This window comes from Felis catus, chromosome D2 (genome assembly GCF_018350175.1).
Source record: "Felis catus isolate Fca126 chromosome D2, F.catus_Fca126_mat1.0, whole genome shotgun sequence".
In the NCBI taxonomy this organism is placed as follows: domain Eukaryota; kingdom Metazoa; phylum Chordata; class Mammalia; order Carnivora; family Felidae; genus Felis; species Felis catus.
In genome coordinates, this window is record NC_058378.1 from 37,884,474 (window position 1) to 37,898,067 (window position 13,594).

The window sequence follows — 13,594 nt, forward strand, 5'->3', positions numbered from 1 at the left end:
AAGAACGTTCAGGGGCACCTGGGTGGTTCAGTCAGTTGAGCATCCGACTTCAGCTCAAGTCATGATCTCGTGGTTCGTGAGTTCAAGCCCCACATTGGGCTCGCTGCTGTCAACCCGTCAGCCCAAGAGCCCACTTTGGATCCTCTGTCCCCTTCTCTCTGCCCCTCCCCAGTTTGCACTCTCCCAAAAATAAATATTAAAAAAATAAAAGACCATTCAGAAAATAAAGAGTTCTTGGAAATTAAAAGCAAGGTAGCGAGGATGAGAACTCACTAGAAGGGACTGACGAAGTTGAGTAAATCTGTGTGAAAGAACAGCAAAATGACAAAATATACTGACGGGATCAGAAATGGAGAGACTCAGTCAAGTACAGCTGACACACGAATAACTGAGGCCCCATGCCAGTTGTCGATGCAGTTCCTTCTTATTTGGGCTCTTAGCATCGAGGTGCTGCCTCCCAGGCCTCCTGACCCAGATGTACCGATCTGGAGACAATGGTGAATACAGACTTGGCTACTCTTAATTCTTAATTCAAAACTCTTCTATTTTTTTCTTCTTTTTAACTCAGAACTCTTCTAAAAGACAGTGTCAGGAGAAGGTAAACCAAGTCACCCTGCATATTCCGATATTCCAATATTGGAAAGAATTCCAATATTGACCCTTTCTTCTCACAAGTGGCACCAGAAACAAGAGATCCGTCAAGAGAGAGGAGAGCCCAAGAAAGAAATGATGAAAATCCCCAGGAAAGCAGAGGAGAGATTTTGGCACGAGAGCTGGCACCAGACTTCTTCAAGGGCAACGAGTCGGGTTTGGGGCAGGGACTCAAGACAGAAACGGGAAGGGCTGTTAGCACCAGTGTCTCTCTCTCCACGTGGCTTTGCTAAGAGCAGTGCATCCGGTGACCCTGGTGCACATTCTCATTTCCACTAGGCTTGTCTTGACATGAGCTGACAAACTTCCTGCCCTGCAGATCACCTTGAGATATCAGCATTCCATCCCACAGAAGTGTCTCTCTTTGAGTTGCTGGCAAAATCCAGACGGCGGTGGTGAGCACGCAAGCAGCAGCATCCCAAGTCCTCCGATCACATTTCCGTCAGACGGCGAGGACCTCGTGTACCGTGCACCGCTGCCACGTGCCCCGACTGGTGGCCCCGACCCCCCCGCCCCTGGGCCCATTCTAGGCCTTGTGTGCTGACTCCCCCAGAAGGGGCTCCGGTAAATCCCCAGGGGGGCTGAGAGTCACTCTGACCCAGAGATCGCATTACTCTTCCTGGCCAACTTCATCTAATGGCGGCAATATTGTCCTCTCCCCACACAGCTAAGTTGGTACTGGATGCCAGGTGTTTTCAACACTGAACACTATATTCTTTCAAGATCTCTCTGTCGGGGATAAAAACAGAAAAGCAAGGAAATTATTAAACTACAAGTCAGGGCACGGCTTCCTTTGGTGGAAAAGGCAGAGAATTTGACCATGTTGGGCCTAAGAGGCCTTCTGAAGGATTGGTAGTGTTGTGTTCCCTGAAGAGAAACACCCTGCCCATTTTATTGTTGTTTAGGCTGTACGATTACATTGTACACACTATTCTATGTGTAGGATACACTTCACAGTTGAAATATTTATAGATAGATAGATAGATAGATAGATAGATAGATAGATGCATAATTGCAAAGAGAACATCAAGGGGAGCCATCAAAGGGCCAGAGACTAATTCGGGCAGGTACGAGCCGGTGAGGATATAAACAGACGAAACAAGGTCAATGAAACCTGCAAGTTCGAACACCAGTGGCAGGGGGCAGTGCCACCGCAGGCCCTGTGAGAGGATCAGCCCTCTGACGCCAGCCACACGCTCCCCGGTGGCATAGGCTTGCTCTGAGGCCCGCCCTGCACGTCCTTGTATTTCTCTCCATCCTTGGTATCTGATCCAGGTGGCCCTCTGCCCTGTCCATCTAAGGCGGGGAGCAGGTTGGTTTCCTTGCACCAAACCCTTTGTTCTAGCCAAGGAGAGGTCCGAGACTCTGGGGCGGAGCCTGGCTCCTAGCCCAGACCCTGTCAGTTTCCACTCGTAAGCACGAGATGTCGAGCAGCTCCTCTGACCTCCGAAAAGGCTACCCGGAGCTGGGGTTCTGCTGAAGCCCCATTTCCCACACCTACCCCGGATGTCAGCACGGGAAGGGTCTTAGAGATGATGTAGCCTGCATTGTCTTCAAAGGCCCAGGTGCTGAGGCCACGAGTGTGATGCATCCAAGGCCTCACGGCTGGACGAAAGTCAGCTCTGCCTTTCCAGAAGGATCTGAGGCTGCACAAGACAGACACCTGCTTGGGGCAGAGCCCCATCTGCCTCTGCAGCCCTCCTCGCTGCCCCAGTCTCGGCATGGCTTAGAGACGAGCACGAATTCCCTCAGTGGTACTTTGTAGCATCCAGAAGCAAGCACTCTGGGATCTCAGCAACTCAGCGGGCCTCCACTGTTAAAAGCCATAGTAGTTTTTTTCCTTGTAATCGTAACAGAAAACCAAGTTTCCTATAGGAGATTTGGAAAATACAGATAAGTCTAAAAGACCCACTGCTAAAACAAGTGGCCGTTGCCCCCATTTGCCAGGTGGGTGACAAAATCTGTGCAGCCGCTGCCGCTCTCACCCTGGCTCCGGGCAGCCCAGTGGCTGGGTGCACGTGGACAAAAAGAGGAGGCCCTCTGGGCCCCGGCCAGCCGCACCAGCCCCCCACCCCCACACCTCAGCTGCCACAGTCCACACAGCCCTGTGACTCTCGTGGCCACCGGTGAGGCCAAGACTGCAGGCCCACGATGGAACTTCACCCAGCAAGAAAGGACCAAGGAGATACTAACACCAAATCGGCCCCCGCTGGCCAGGTCACCGCAGCGGCATGGTGCGGTGCCCCTGCAGGCCTCCGGGCAAAAAGAGCAGAGGAGAAGGACTCTGCTCTGACCCAGACCTCGGCGCATCTAATGAGGCCAGTCCGGGCTTCCTGCCACCCCAGAACTCCAGAGAGCCCTACGTGGTACTGCAATGCTGGGTCCTCTCACAGCGCAGCCCCCACACCAGGCGTGGCCCTCTTTAGCCCCGGGCCTGACCTGGGCCTCCTCCCCTTACTGAGGACATTAGGGGATCTCCGTGTCCTTCAAATCTCCTTTGCTCTTCACAGCTCTGAATGTAAGCAGCTGAGGGTGCAGGCAGCAGGTCAAAGGGGCTCCTGAGTATCACAGGCGCTGGAGAGAACCTCGCACACCAGACAATTCCGGCTACATGCAGAGAGCCGAAGGACGGGGAACAGACGGAAAACCAATTTAAAAAACAGGTATCTTCATTTCAACAACTTATGGAAATTGACCTTTATTTATTGTACTAAAGTCTGTGTAACTTTTGATACAAAGTAAGGTTTTAGTACAGAAAATCCCAGTCTGTCAGAACAGTACCTGTGCACACTACCATCACAGTCCCACTCGGGCCGCAACCCAGAGAGACAGCCAGAGGGCACCAGGTGGGACCGCAGACAGCCCACCGTCTGTCTTGGTTGTCTGAGCTAGAAGACGACGCGTACCTGTGAAACAAAGGGCAGCACTGAGGACTGACACATGTCTCTTTTTGAACAACTGTGCAAGAAAATATATCCCTTTTTTTAAAAAAATGTCAGTTTGGCTAATCTACAATCTAGTGTCTAGAATTACAAAGAATAAAATGAAATCAAAGATTTCTTGCTAGTAAAATGAAATGTTAGGAATAGTATTAAAATATAGGTCCTACCCCAGTGACACTTCCACGGAGCCCAGTACAGTACCTATTATTAACAGGACGCACAGTTTAAGGAGGAACCACATCAAATCTTCAGCCGGAGATATCCAGCATCAGAAGTGCAAAAAAAAAAAAAAAAAAAGAAAAAAAAAGAAAAAAGAAAAGAAAAGAAAACCCAGCCAAAACAAAATCCCCAACAAAGACGTTCTTGTGGGGTCGTGTTTATGCTGGGAGCACGGTCACCGGGACTAAGAAGGTCCTCAGCCACTCTCTAGATGTCTGACAGTGAGGACACTCGGCATTAAGCTTCCCCTAAGCGCTCTGGGTTCAAAGTCTGAAACACGAGTGTCTTCACATCAGAGACAGCTGATGTACCTGCCCCAGCCCCCAGCGTTTAAGAGTTACCCTGCAAAAATTGCACTGATAAAGCGGTCATTATTTACAGAAGCTGAAGAGGTCCCAGTAGCACGCGCCAGCCCTCGGTTAACTAACACCCTGCCCAGAACTACGGTGTGGTGGTGACCCCAGGTAGAATGCGGACGCAACAATCACAGATGGAGAAGAAATGAGAGAACACGGAAGGTAGGACAGAAAGCCCGAGCAATGAGGGTGCAGGAAGCCTACGTGGTCTTCCTGGCGCAGGAAGGGAGAACACGGCTGCTGGTGACTCGGCCCTACAAAGGCACTGGTCCTGCCACAAGAGCGGCTAAGCCTGTGCAGTCACCGTGTCCCTTCCAGGAGAGGTGCCACGGTGGAGTGGGAAGTTTCTTGAAGCTCTGGTCCCCCCGACAGGAACCTCCCAGAGCAAAGTGGGCCCCAGCGAGGTTCCAGAGTCATTTTGCTAAAAGCAGGAACAAAACCCAACACCAAAGCAACACGGGGGGTGGCTGACAGAGGGACAGGGCTGGGCACCGACAACATGGAGCCGTTCAAGTAAACATAAGCAACCAATACTTAGAAAAGGCTTGTAAACGTGTGATCTGAAAGGTTGTCTTTGCAGCATCTCTGATCGGCTGGCTAAAGAAAGGGTGGTGTTGAACCCCTCTATCGAAAAGTCTTTTGTGTTTTTTTATTTTGTCTTAAAGCACATGTGTGAGAGGAAGGCAGTCCAATGGCCTGGGCCTGGATCCTGTTCACTTGTGGCCCTGGGTCTACAGAGGAGATGCTTCCGGAGTCCATGTGCACAGGTCCTTCCCCTCCATGTTTATATACAGATAGACTTGTACTTTCAGTCACTGAGAAGGAGCTGGGCCAGACGTTTATGCCGGCAGACAAGCCGCAGCGACTTCCAGCGTGGCATTCTTCTACAGCGGGCAGGCTGGAATCCACAGGACTTTGTTTTGTTCTTGATTGACCATTGCCAAGATCTGAGTGCAAATGCTCGACAGGGCTCCTCCCTGGATGACCCCTGCAAGAGAGCCCCCAAACACATCATTGAGTTCAGAGTGAGTGAGACCCCAGGCTTGTGGCAAATAAATACATCTTTTACTCTTTCTGGTTTTCTGCCTGTTTGGAGCTGCTTGGTTTTCTTTCCTCGCTCTCTTCCATCAGCAAGAAATTGGGGAAGAGAAAGAAAAGAGCTGAGTGCAAATAACTTTGGTATTTTTATCTGTCCCTCTGCTCAGCTGTTGAGTAGTAGGATGCTGAAAATGCGGGCTCAGATGAAGGTTGGTGTCAAATTTTGCCAGGCTCAGGGGCGCCTGGGTGGCTCAGCTGGTTAAGCGTCCAACTCTCGGTTTTGGCTCAGGTCAGGATCTCACGGTTTCGTGGGTTCGAGCCCCGCGTTGGGCTCTGCGCTGACAGTGCAGAGCCTGCTTGGGATACTCTCTCTCTCCCTCTCTCTCTGCCCCTCCCCCACTCACGCTCTCTCTCAAAATAAATAAACTTTAAAAAAATTTTTTTCTTTTGCCAGGCTTCGTGGGCCCCTGTAACAGGGATGACCAGGATCTGCCCACTCACGCCAACTGCACACTCTCACCGCATGCCCTGGGTGGGGCTTGCCTAGTCTTGCAATGTGGAGCCTGGCACATGGGAAAGCAGTTTGGGGCTCTGTTGCGATGGTTCAATCAGCAGCAGGATTCTCCAGAAACAAGAATAAGTTTAAGGAGCCGGGGCATCCCCATAGGCCAGTGAAGACTCCCAGGCAAGATGATGATACGTCCCCAGCTATGGCCAGCCCTGCCCTGCAGGCTTTCAACACCAGAGGTCCCGTAGACACTAGCCCAGAGCTCTCAGTGTGCTCCATGGAACAGCACCGGTAGACAAAACGGTCCCCGGCCACTTCCCACAGGTATGGACAGAAATAGACAGGGAGCATTTAGAAACTGCTGTCGAACTGTGACAAGAGTAATTTTATGTCTGTTGAAACTAAGAGAAGAAAGTCAAAGGTTATATTTTGTAAGTTTTGGAGTTTTAAATTTTCATTTCTCTAGTAATTACTAACCTATTTGACTAAATACTGGTCTGTGACAGATTGGAGATTGAAACTCCCATACACATACATAGAAGCTCCGAGTCTGGTTTTTGAGACCCACTGTTTTGCACAAGAAACACGAAACCAGATCACAACAGTCCCTACAAGTGAATTAGAATCACGGTCCTTGCCTCTGCGAGCCCAGTGTTCATTAACCCCACCACAAACGACTGGTTTCATCAGAGGTTGAAAGCCACAAAGTGAAGTGCTTCTTTCGGTTTATGGTGCTTCGAAGATCAAAGCCGGTAAGAGTGCAGTGCCCTGAAGGGTGTGAAGGGCAGATGGCCGCAGCCACCAACTAGAATGCTGGAGCTCTACACTCGGCACCTGTGCTGTGAGATGAACTTGTTGCTGCCTGGGTAAAAGTCCGGGTGCACAAGGCCAGACCACACCTACCTGTGAAGTATCTACTGTACTCCTGTTCGATCTTCTGAGCCGTCTCGAACTGCTCTTTGGAATGCCTCTGAGTCACCTTGTCCTTCAGGTAGATGGGGTCTCTCTGCTCCCTATCAGACATCCAGAGAAGCAGGCTGAGTCTCCTGCCTCCCCGGGCCCTCCGCCTTCCCGAGTAACAGGGCCTCTGTCAACAGGGCCCCATGCGCTCCTCTGGTAAAGCACAGCGACAGCCTGTAGGCCCCATGGAGTGCTCTGGGCAGTAGCGGGCAGGTGGGTGCCCCACTGCAGGCACACAGAGAACAGACCCCCCTGCCCCCCAGCTGGTCCCCAGGTGCAGGAACCGGAAGCTTAGAAGCACAGAAAGGCAAAATGGAGGGGAGGGCTTGACGAGCTGTCAGCCCAACCAGTGTGAAAACTAAAGCTCAGTGAAAACAAAGGCTCATCCATGACCCAAGCCAGCTCCTAGCAGACCTGGATCCAGCCCAGGTCAGCTAGTCACCGTGTCCTCGTGAGCACCAAGCTGAGAGACGAAAGGGCAAAGAGGGGTGGGATGCCCAGGAAGCAGAGCAGACAAAGCCGCATATACTCCGGGAACAGTGGCAGCAACCAGAGAGGGCAAAGGTGCAGTGGGAGGAGGGCTGTGCTTGGTTAGTCCTGCCTGACTGAGCGTTGAGACGGGGAGGGTCCCACACACGCTGCCCGTCTCATTCTCCCACGTCCGCCCCCACTGCCTAGCGTTTGAGCCAGCAGCCCCATCCCCAGCAAGGCCCCTGCCGAGCCCCCGCTGAGCCGGGCACCTACTTGATGTGTTTGGCGCTCTTGTAGTGGATGAAGATGACAATGGGGTAGATGTGCATGTGGTGCAGCCGCTCGATGGCATGGGGGGAGATGTCCAGGAGACAGTGCCGGTTCTGAGGGGGGGAGGGGGAAGAGTAAGTGCCCCGGGACAGGCAGGGGGCGGTGGGCTGGGCCTCAGAAACACTGACACCCTTCTGAGGACACCTCCTGCCTTTCTCTGCCACTGCTGGGTCCCACCTCTCCCACACCGCTCTCCCTCACTCCATACACAAACACGAAGGTCTTACCCGTGAACCAGGCAGCATGACCAGTCTTCCACGAAGACCACGTAGGAAAAACCGTGGGGAGCTTTACCCCAGAAAATCTCTCCCCCACAAGCTGTCAACTCTGATGGTGGTCAAGGCTCGGAGCCAGGGTGGAGTGGGGTCTGGACGGCCCACTTCCAAACCTTCTGTCCTTCCTCTGCCCAGATAACTTTCTTAAAGCCCACCCCCAGCCGGGCCTCAGAAGCCTCACTTCTGCCAGACTGAGCAAAAGAAGACATGGAGATTCAGCAGAGCCTGCCCCGGGGAAGGGGAGTGCGTGTCTTTGAGTGGCTGTGACTGAAACGTGCTCCGGGGTTCCCTGAGACTGCGGGTAGAGTGTGAGCCAAGGAAAGACCACGGGCCCTCTGCACGTGGCTCTCCCCGATGCCCACAAGCTGCAGAGAGGGAGCCCAACGTCAGCCAGCTTTCCACCTTCCTGGAGCACCCCTAACTGGAGCACATCCACCTCCTTCACTCAGTGAGGAGGACACCAAGGAGTAGCCACACCTTCAACAGCTGCTTTTCCAATATCCCTTCCAGATTTCCCCACTTTTCCTCATGCTGCCTGGCAAATGGACCCCAGTACCTTCAAGAGCCTTAAAGACACACAGAAATGGCTCTTAATCCTTTCAGGGGCAGCGACCCTGATGGAGGCTGGGCACCCTGTCCCCAGAACAAGGCACACATAAACACGTCTGCACATAAGCAGAGCAGATGCAGGACCCTGCTGTAGAATCCCCCGTGTGGGGCTTTCCTAGAGTTCAAAGCTCCCATCAGATCCCCTCAGAGGGACAGAGGTGACATGTGCGCAGGGACTAGCATCCTGTTGGTGACCGTGGAAGCACACAAAAGCAGTGGGGGCAACCCTCGAGGAGAGCAACTTGGACTAAAGGGACACAGGCAAGTTCACCGAAGGCCCAAGAAACACGCAAGGCAGAGATCCAAAAGGGCCAGGCATCCAAGCCCAAATGCTCAAACCCTAACCCTTGGTCTGAGGCAACAGGTACCTTTTCTGTGATCTCCTTTATGGAAGCCACCGTGGTCACATCAAAATGGCCACTCCTCCGCTTATAGTCGACGAACAGGCAGTCTTTGACGCCCCGCTCGATGGCCTGCTGGGAGGCCTTCATCACCTCTACAAAGCACAGACACGGGAATGAGGATGCCCCCTGGCATGGTGAGCTGTCCCAGCACATTGCAGAAGAGCAGTTCTGCCATCCTTACTTCCAGAGAAAGATCCGGAAGGCACACAGCAATGTGACCCAAGTCAGGAGGACTCAGAAACACCGTGGAACGCAGCCCCAGGGGACAGGTGGACATAGCCCAGTAGGCACAGAGGGTGCCCCTTACCAAGGGGCATCTGCAGAACTTGCCGGGCGCCTCGTTCACCAGCATCTCCTTCACCACGTCCAGTAAGGGCCCCAGAATGAGGACGGGCCTCAGGGAGGTGCAGTCTACTTTCTGGACCCGCTGATAGGCAAGGCTCACCGAATCTGTGGGAGACAGGGGCAGTGTCACAGGCACGTGCCTGGAGCAGAGGGAGGGAGAGGGGCCGGGGACCCACTGCTGCCCTGACCTTTCTCAGCCCAGGCAGCTTTGCCCGCTTCAGTCCACACATCCAGAGCCAGGTGGAGTGAGCAGCTCAGCACGGTTCGCCTGTTCAGTACTGGAGAGTCCCCTTGTCCTGGGCACACCAAGCTCACGGGCAGAATTGAGGGGAAGTCTGTCCCCTCCCTCACCCACACCTCCACACCTCCATACATGAAGATTATCCATGTATATCTACATGGCTTCCTATAGAGCATTTCTCAACCTGGTGACCAGCTGACCTGTTCCGGTCAGCAGGGGAGGGTTTGGTGGCCACAATGACCATCTGGGAACTCCTATGCATTTCTGACTAAAGCCTCTGAGGAGTCCTGGGGCAAAGGAACTCCTCCACGAAAAGATGAACACATCTTCCCTTTCAAAAATCAGAGCATTACAGGTAGGGCGAAACAGCTCTGACACCCATTCTCCAGTCCTGGTCCCCGCCAGCCTCCTCATAACCACTATTATGAGCTGGAAGTACATCCTTCCAGATGTTTGTTGTTGTCACATGTTGATTTTTACATACTCAAAAAAGACTAGTAAATATGCTGCGTGTGTGCATGTGCCCAACAAAAATGACACAACGCTATAAACATTCTGCACCTCCCTCTTCCAGTCAGTGTTATGTTTCTGGAAGGCATCCCTGTTAAATTCATACTGCCCTCCCACATTCCTTCTGAACTTCCCATGCATGGATACACTGCGTCTACACCTCCATTTCCCTGTGTATGGACATCAACTCACTATGCCTTCAACTTATTTGAGCAAGAATCATATTCTACCCTAATGACTATGAACATTCCACACAGTGGGATACCAATTTAGAAGATTCCTGTTCCTCCCTGAATAATCTGCTTTGTTGGAAGTCCTCACAATTACAGATTCAGAGAGCTATAGAACATCTCACAAGTCATTAAATCCAACCACAGAAAATATAAAACTCCCTGGGAAGAGAAAAGATACATATAGAGAATCTGGAAGTAACATAATGTAGGCATGTAAATCACTCTAAATCTGGTGTAGATATTTAAAAACGAAAGCATAAAAATAATTATAAATCTATGCTAATCTATACACTGATAGAAAAAGAGGTAATAGGTGTCATCAACAACATAAATGGGGTTGGGGCCACAGAGGTGTAACATGGAATTTTTGCAGGAGACTGAAATTAAGTTACTATCAGTTTAAAATGGATTGTTATAACTTTAAGACTTTAAGGGGTTTTATGTAATTTCAACGGTAACCAAAAAGAAAATCTCTTTAAAATATACATGAAGGGAAATGGGAAGGGAATCAAAACCTGTCACTACCAAAAGCAAACAAAAAAATCCAAAACCCACAAAGCATACAACAGCGGGCAGCAAGGAAGAGATGGACAAAAATGGTATAAGACACACAGAAAACAATTCAAGTGGAAATAAGTCCTCCCATATCAGTAATTACATGTGAATGGATGGGCTGAATGGATAAATAAATAAGATCCAGCTACATGCAGTTTGGGAGACTCACTTTAGTTCTAAGAATACCCACCGGCTAATAGTGAAAGAACAGAGAAAAGCTATTTCGTGCAATTGAGAATGTAAAGAGAGCAAGGTAGTCATGTTCCAGCAGCCTCCACAGACTCTCAGGCAGACGATGTCACAAGAGACAAGGTAGGACATCATATAATGACAAAAGGGTGAATTCTCCAGAAAGATACAACAATTATAAACACACATGCACCTAACATCAGAACTCTCAAATACATGACACAAACATTGACAGAACGGAAGGAAGAACCAGCAACACAATATTCATAGGGACTTCAAAGCCCCACTTTTGTTATGGACAAAACAGCCAGACAGAAAATAAGGAAAGAGCAGCTGAACCACAAAGCACTACATACCACGTGGTCCTAACAGACGGGCACAGAACACTCCAACCAGCAACAGCAGAATACACACTCTTCTCAAGTGCACAGGGAGCATTCTCCAGGATAGACCACAAAATTAATTTAAGAAGACTGAAATTATATAAAATATCTTTTCTGACAATGGAATGAAACTAGAAATCAACAGCAGAAAGAAAAAAAAGGAAAATAGACCCATACTTGGAAATGCAACAAGTCATTCTTAACCCAAGGGTCAAAGAAACAAATCAGAGAGGAATTTAGAAAACTTTGGAGACAAATGAAAACAACACAGCATACCGACGCTTGCAGGATGCAGAAAAGCAGTCCTAAGAGGGAAATCTGTGGTAGTAAATGCTGACATTGAAAAAGAAGAAATCAACAATCCAGCTTCACGCTTTGAGGAATCAGGGGGAGAAAAGAAAGAACTAACCCAAATTTAGCAGAAGGAAGGGAAAAATAGAGAGCAGAGATAAATCAGAGAACAGAAAACCAGAAAAAAAATCAATGAAACCAAGACTTGGCTTTTTAGTAAGGTCAACAAAATTGACAAACTCTTAGCTAGAATAATGAAAAACAAAAGGGGGAAGCCTAACGTAACTGTAGTAAGTGAAGAAAGGGACATAACTGATTTCACAGAAATAAAAAGGATTATAGGAAACTACTACGAATAATTATATGTAAACAAACTGGACAGCCTGGAAGAAATGATAAATTCCCAGAAACATAGAATGTATTATGACTGTGTCATGAAGTAATTTTTAAAAATCTGAACAGAGCTGTCACGACCAACTGGGATTTATCCCTGGAATGCAAGGACGGCTCAACATACAAAAATCCATCAATGTCATACACCGTATTAACAAAATGAAGGACAAAAACCACATCACCTCAATTGACACAGAAAAAGCTTTCGACAAAACTCAATACCCTCTCATGATAAAAACACTTAACAAACTAGAACAGACAGAAACTACTTCAACATAACAAAAGCCATATGAAAAGTCCATAGCTGACACCATATTCAATGGTAAAAGATGGAAAACTCTCCCTCCAAGAGCAGAAACAAAGGCAAAGATGCCCCCATTTGCCACTACTATCCAACAGGTTTACTGGGAATCCCAGCCAGGGCAATTAAACCAGGAAAGAAAGACAGCATCCACGTTAGAAAACAAGTACTAAAATTATCTGTTCACAGATGACACAAAATTATGCAACAAGTTCTAGAGAATACACACACACACACACACACACACACACACACACACAAAACCTGTTACAACTAATGATTTCAGCAGTTTCAGAATACAAAATCAACATACAAAAATCAGTTGCATTTCTATATGCTAACAATGACCATTCTGAAAAAGAAATTAAGAAAACAAACCCGTTTACTAAAGCATCACAAAGGAAAAAATACTTGGGAACCAACCTAACCAAGGAGGTGAAAGACTTGTAAACTACAAACTATACAATATTGCAAAAAGAAATCAAAGAAGATACAAATACATGGAAAGACATCCTATGCTCTGGACTGGAAGACTCAGTATTGTTAAAATGCCCATACTACCTAAATCAATCTACAGATTCAATGCAATCCTTCTGAAAATCCCAATGGCACTTTTTGCAGAAAGAAAAAAAAAACCCTGAAATTCATATGGAATCTCAAGGGACCCTGAATAGCCAAAAGAATCCAAAAAGAACAAAGTTGGAGGCCTCACACTTCCTGATTTCAAAACATACTAGGAAACAAGAGTTATCAGACAGTGTGGTCCTGGCATAAAGACATATATACTGACCAGTGGAAGACAGAGAGAGCCCAAAAATAAACCCTGTATAATGGCTACATGATTTTTGAAAAGAGTGCCAAGATTACACAGTCAGGAAAGGACTTCAACAAATGGTGCTGGGAAAACTGATACCCACATGCAAAAGAATGAGGTTGGACCTTTATCTTACACCATATACAAAAATTAACTCAAAATGAAATAAAGATCCAAACAGAAGACCTAAGATCATAAAACTCTGGGAAGAAAACAGAGAACAACCTTCATGACATTGGTGTGGGCAATGATTTGTTTTTATTATTATTTGAGAGAGAGAGCACAGGCGAGAGTGGGGGGCAGGGTGGCAGAGAGAGAGAGAGAGAGAGAGAGAGAGAGAGAGCGCGCTAGAGAGAGAGAATCTTAAGCAGGCTCCACACTCAACACAAAGCCCAAAGCAGGGCTCAATCTCACAACCGTGAGATCACAACCTGAGCTGAAATCAAGAGTCAGATGTGTATGGAATACTACTTGGTAATGAGAAAGAATGAAATCTGGCCATTTTTAGCTACGTGGATGGAACTGGAAGGTATTATGCTAAGTGAAATAAGTCATGCAGAGAAAAATAGTTACCAT

General features: G+C 48.7%; 1 protein-coding gene and 1 long non-coding RNA gene across 7 annotated transcripts in view; one reads left to right on the forward strand and one right to left on the reverse strand.

Annotated features, from left to right (window-relative positions):
* Window positions 1-3,337: 3,337 nt before the first annotated feature.
* DLG5 (discs large MAGUK scaffold protein 5) overlaps window positions 3,338-13,594 on the reverse strand; it is a 128,424-nt gene continuing 118,167 nt past the window's right edge. For 5 of the 6 annotated variants that reach the window (XR_006587027.1, XR_006587028.1, XR_006587029.1 and 2 more), the window contains 3 exons: window positions 9,071-9,213; window positions 8,728-8,855; window positions 7,507-7,528 (listed from right to left, as the gene is read on the reverse strand). Coding sequence is in view for 1 of the 6 variants with exons in the window: in XM_045040199.1 (XP_044896134.1) it covers window positions 5,053-5,156; window positions 6,618-6,727; window positions 7,419-7,528; window positions 8,728-8,853; window positions 9,071-9,213 (593 nt within the window). In the remaining 5 variants the exon portion in view is untranslated. Of the gene's footprint in view, window positions 5,157-6,617; window positions 6,728-7,418; window positions 7,529-8,727; window positions 8,856-9,070; window positions 9,214-13,594 lie in introns of those variants that run through there. The other variant, XM_045040199.1, reaches the window with a different exon arrangement.
* Window positions 5,055-12,871, forward strand: LOC123380811. Its single transcript, XR_006587031.1, has 2 exons — window positions 5,055-5,193; window positions 5,661-12,871. It is a non-coding gene; the product is annotated as an uncharacterized LOC123380811 (long non-coding RNA).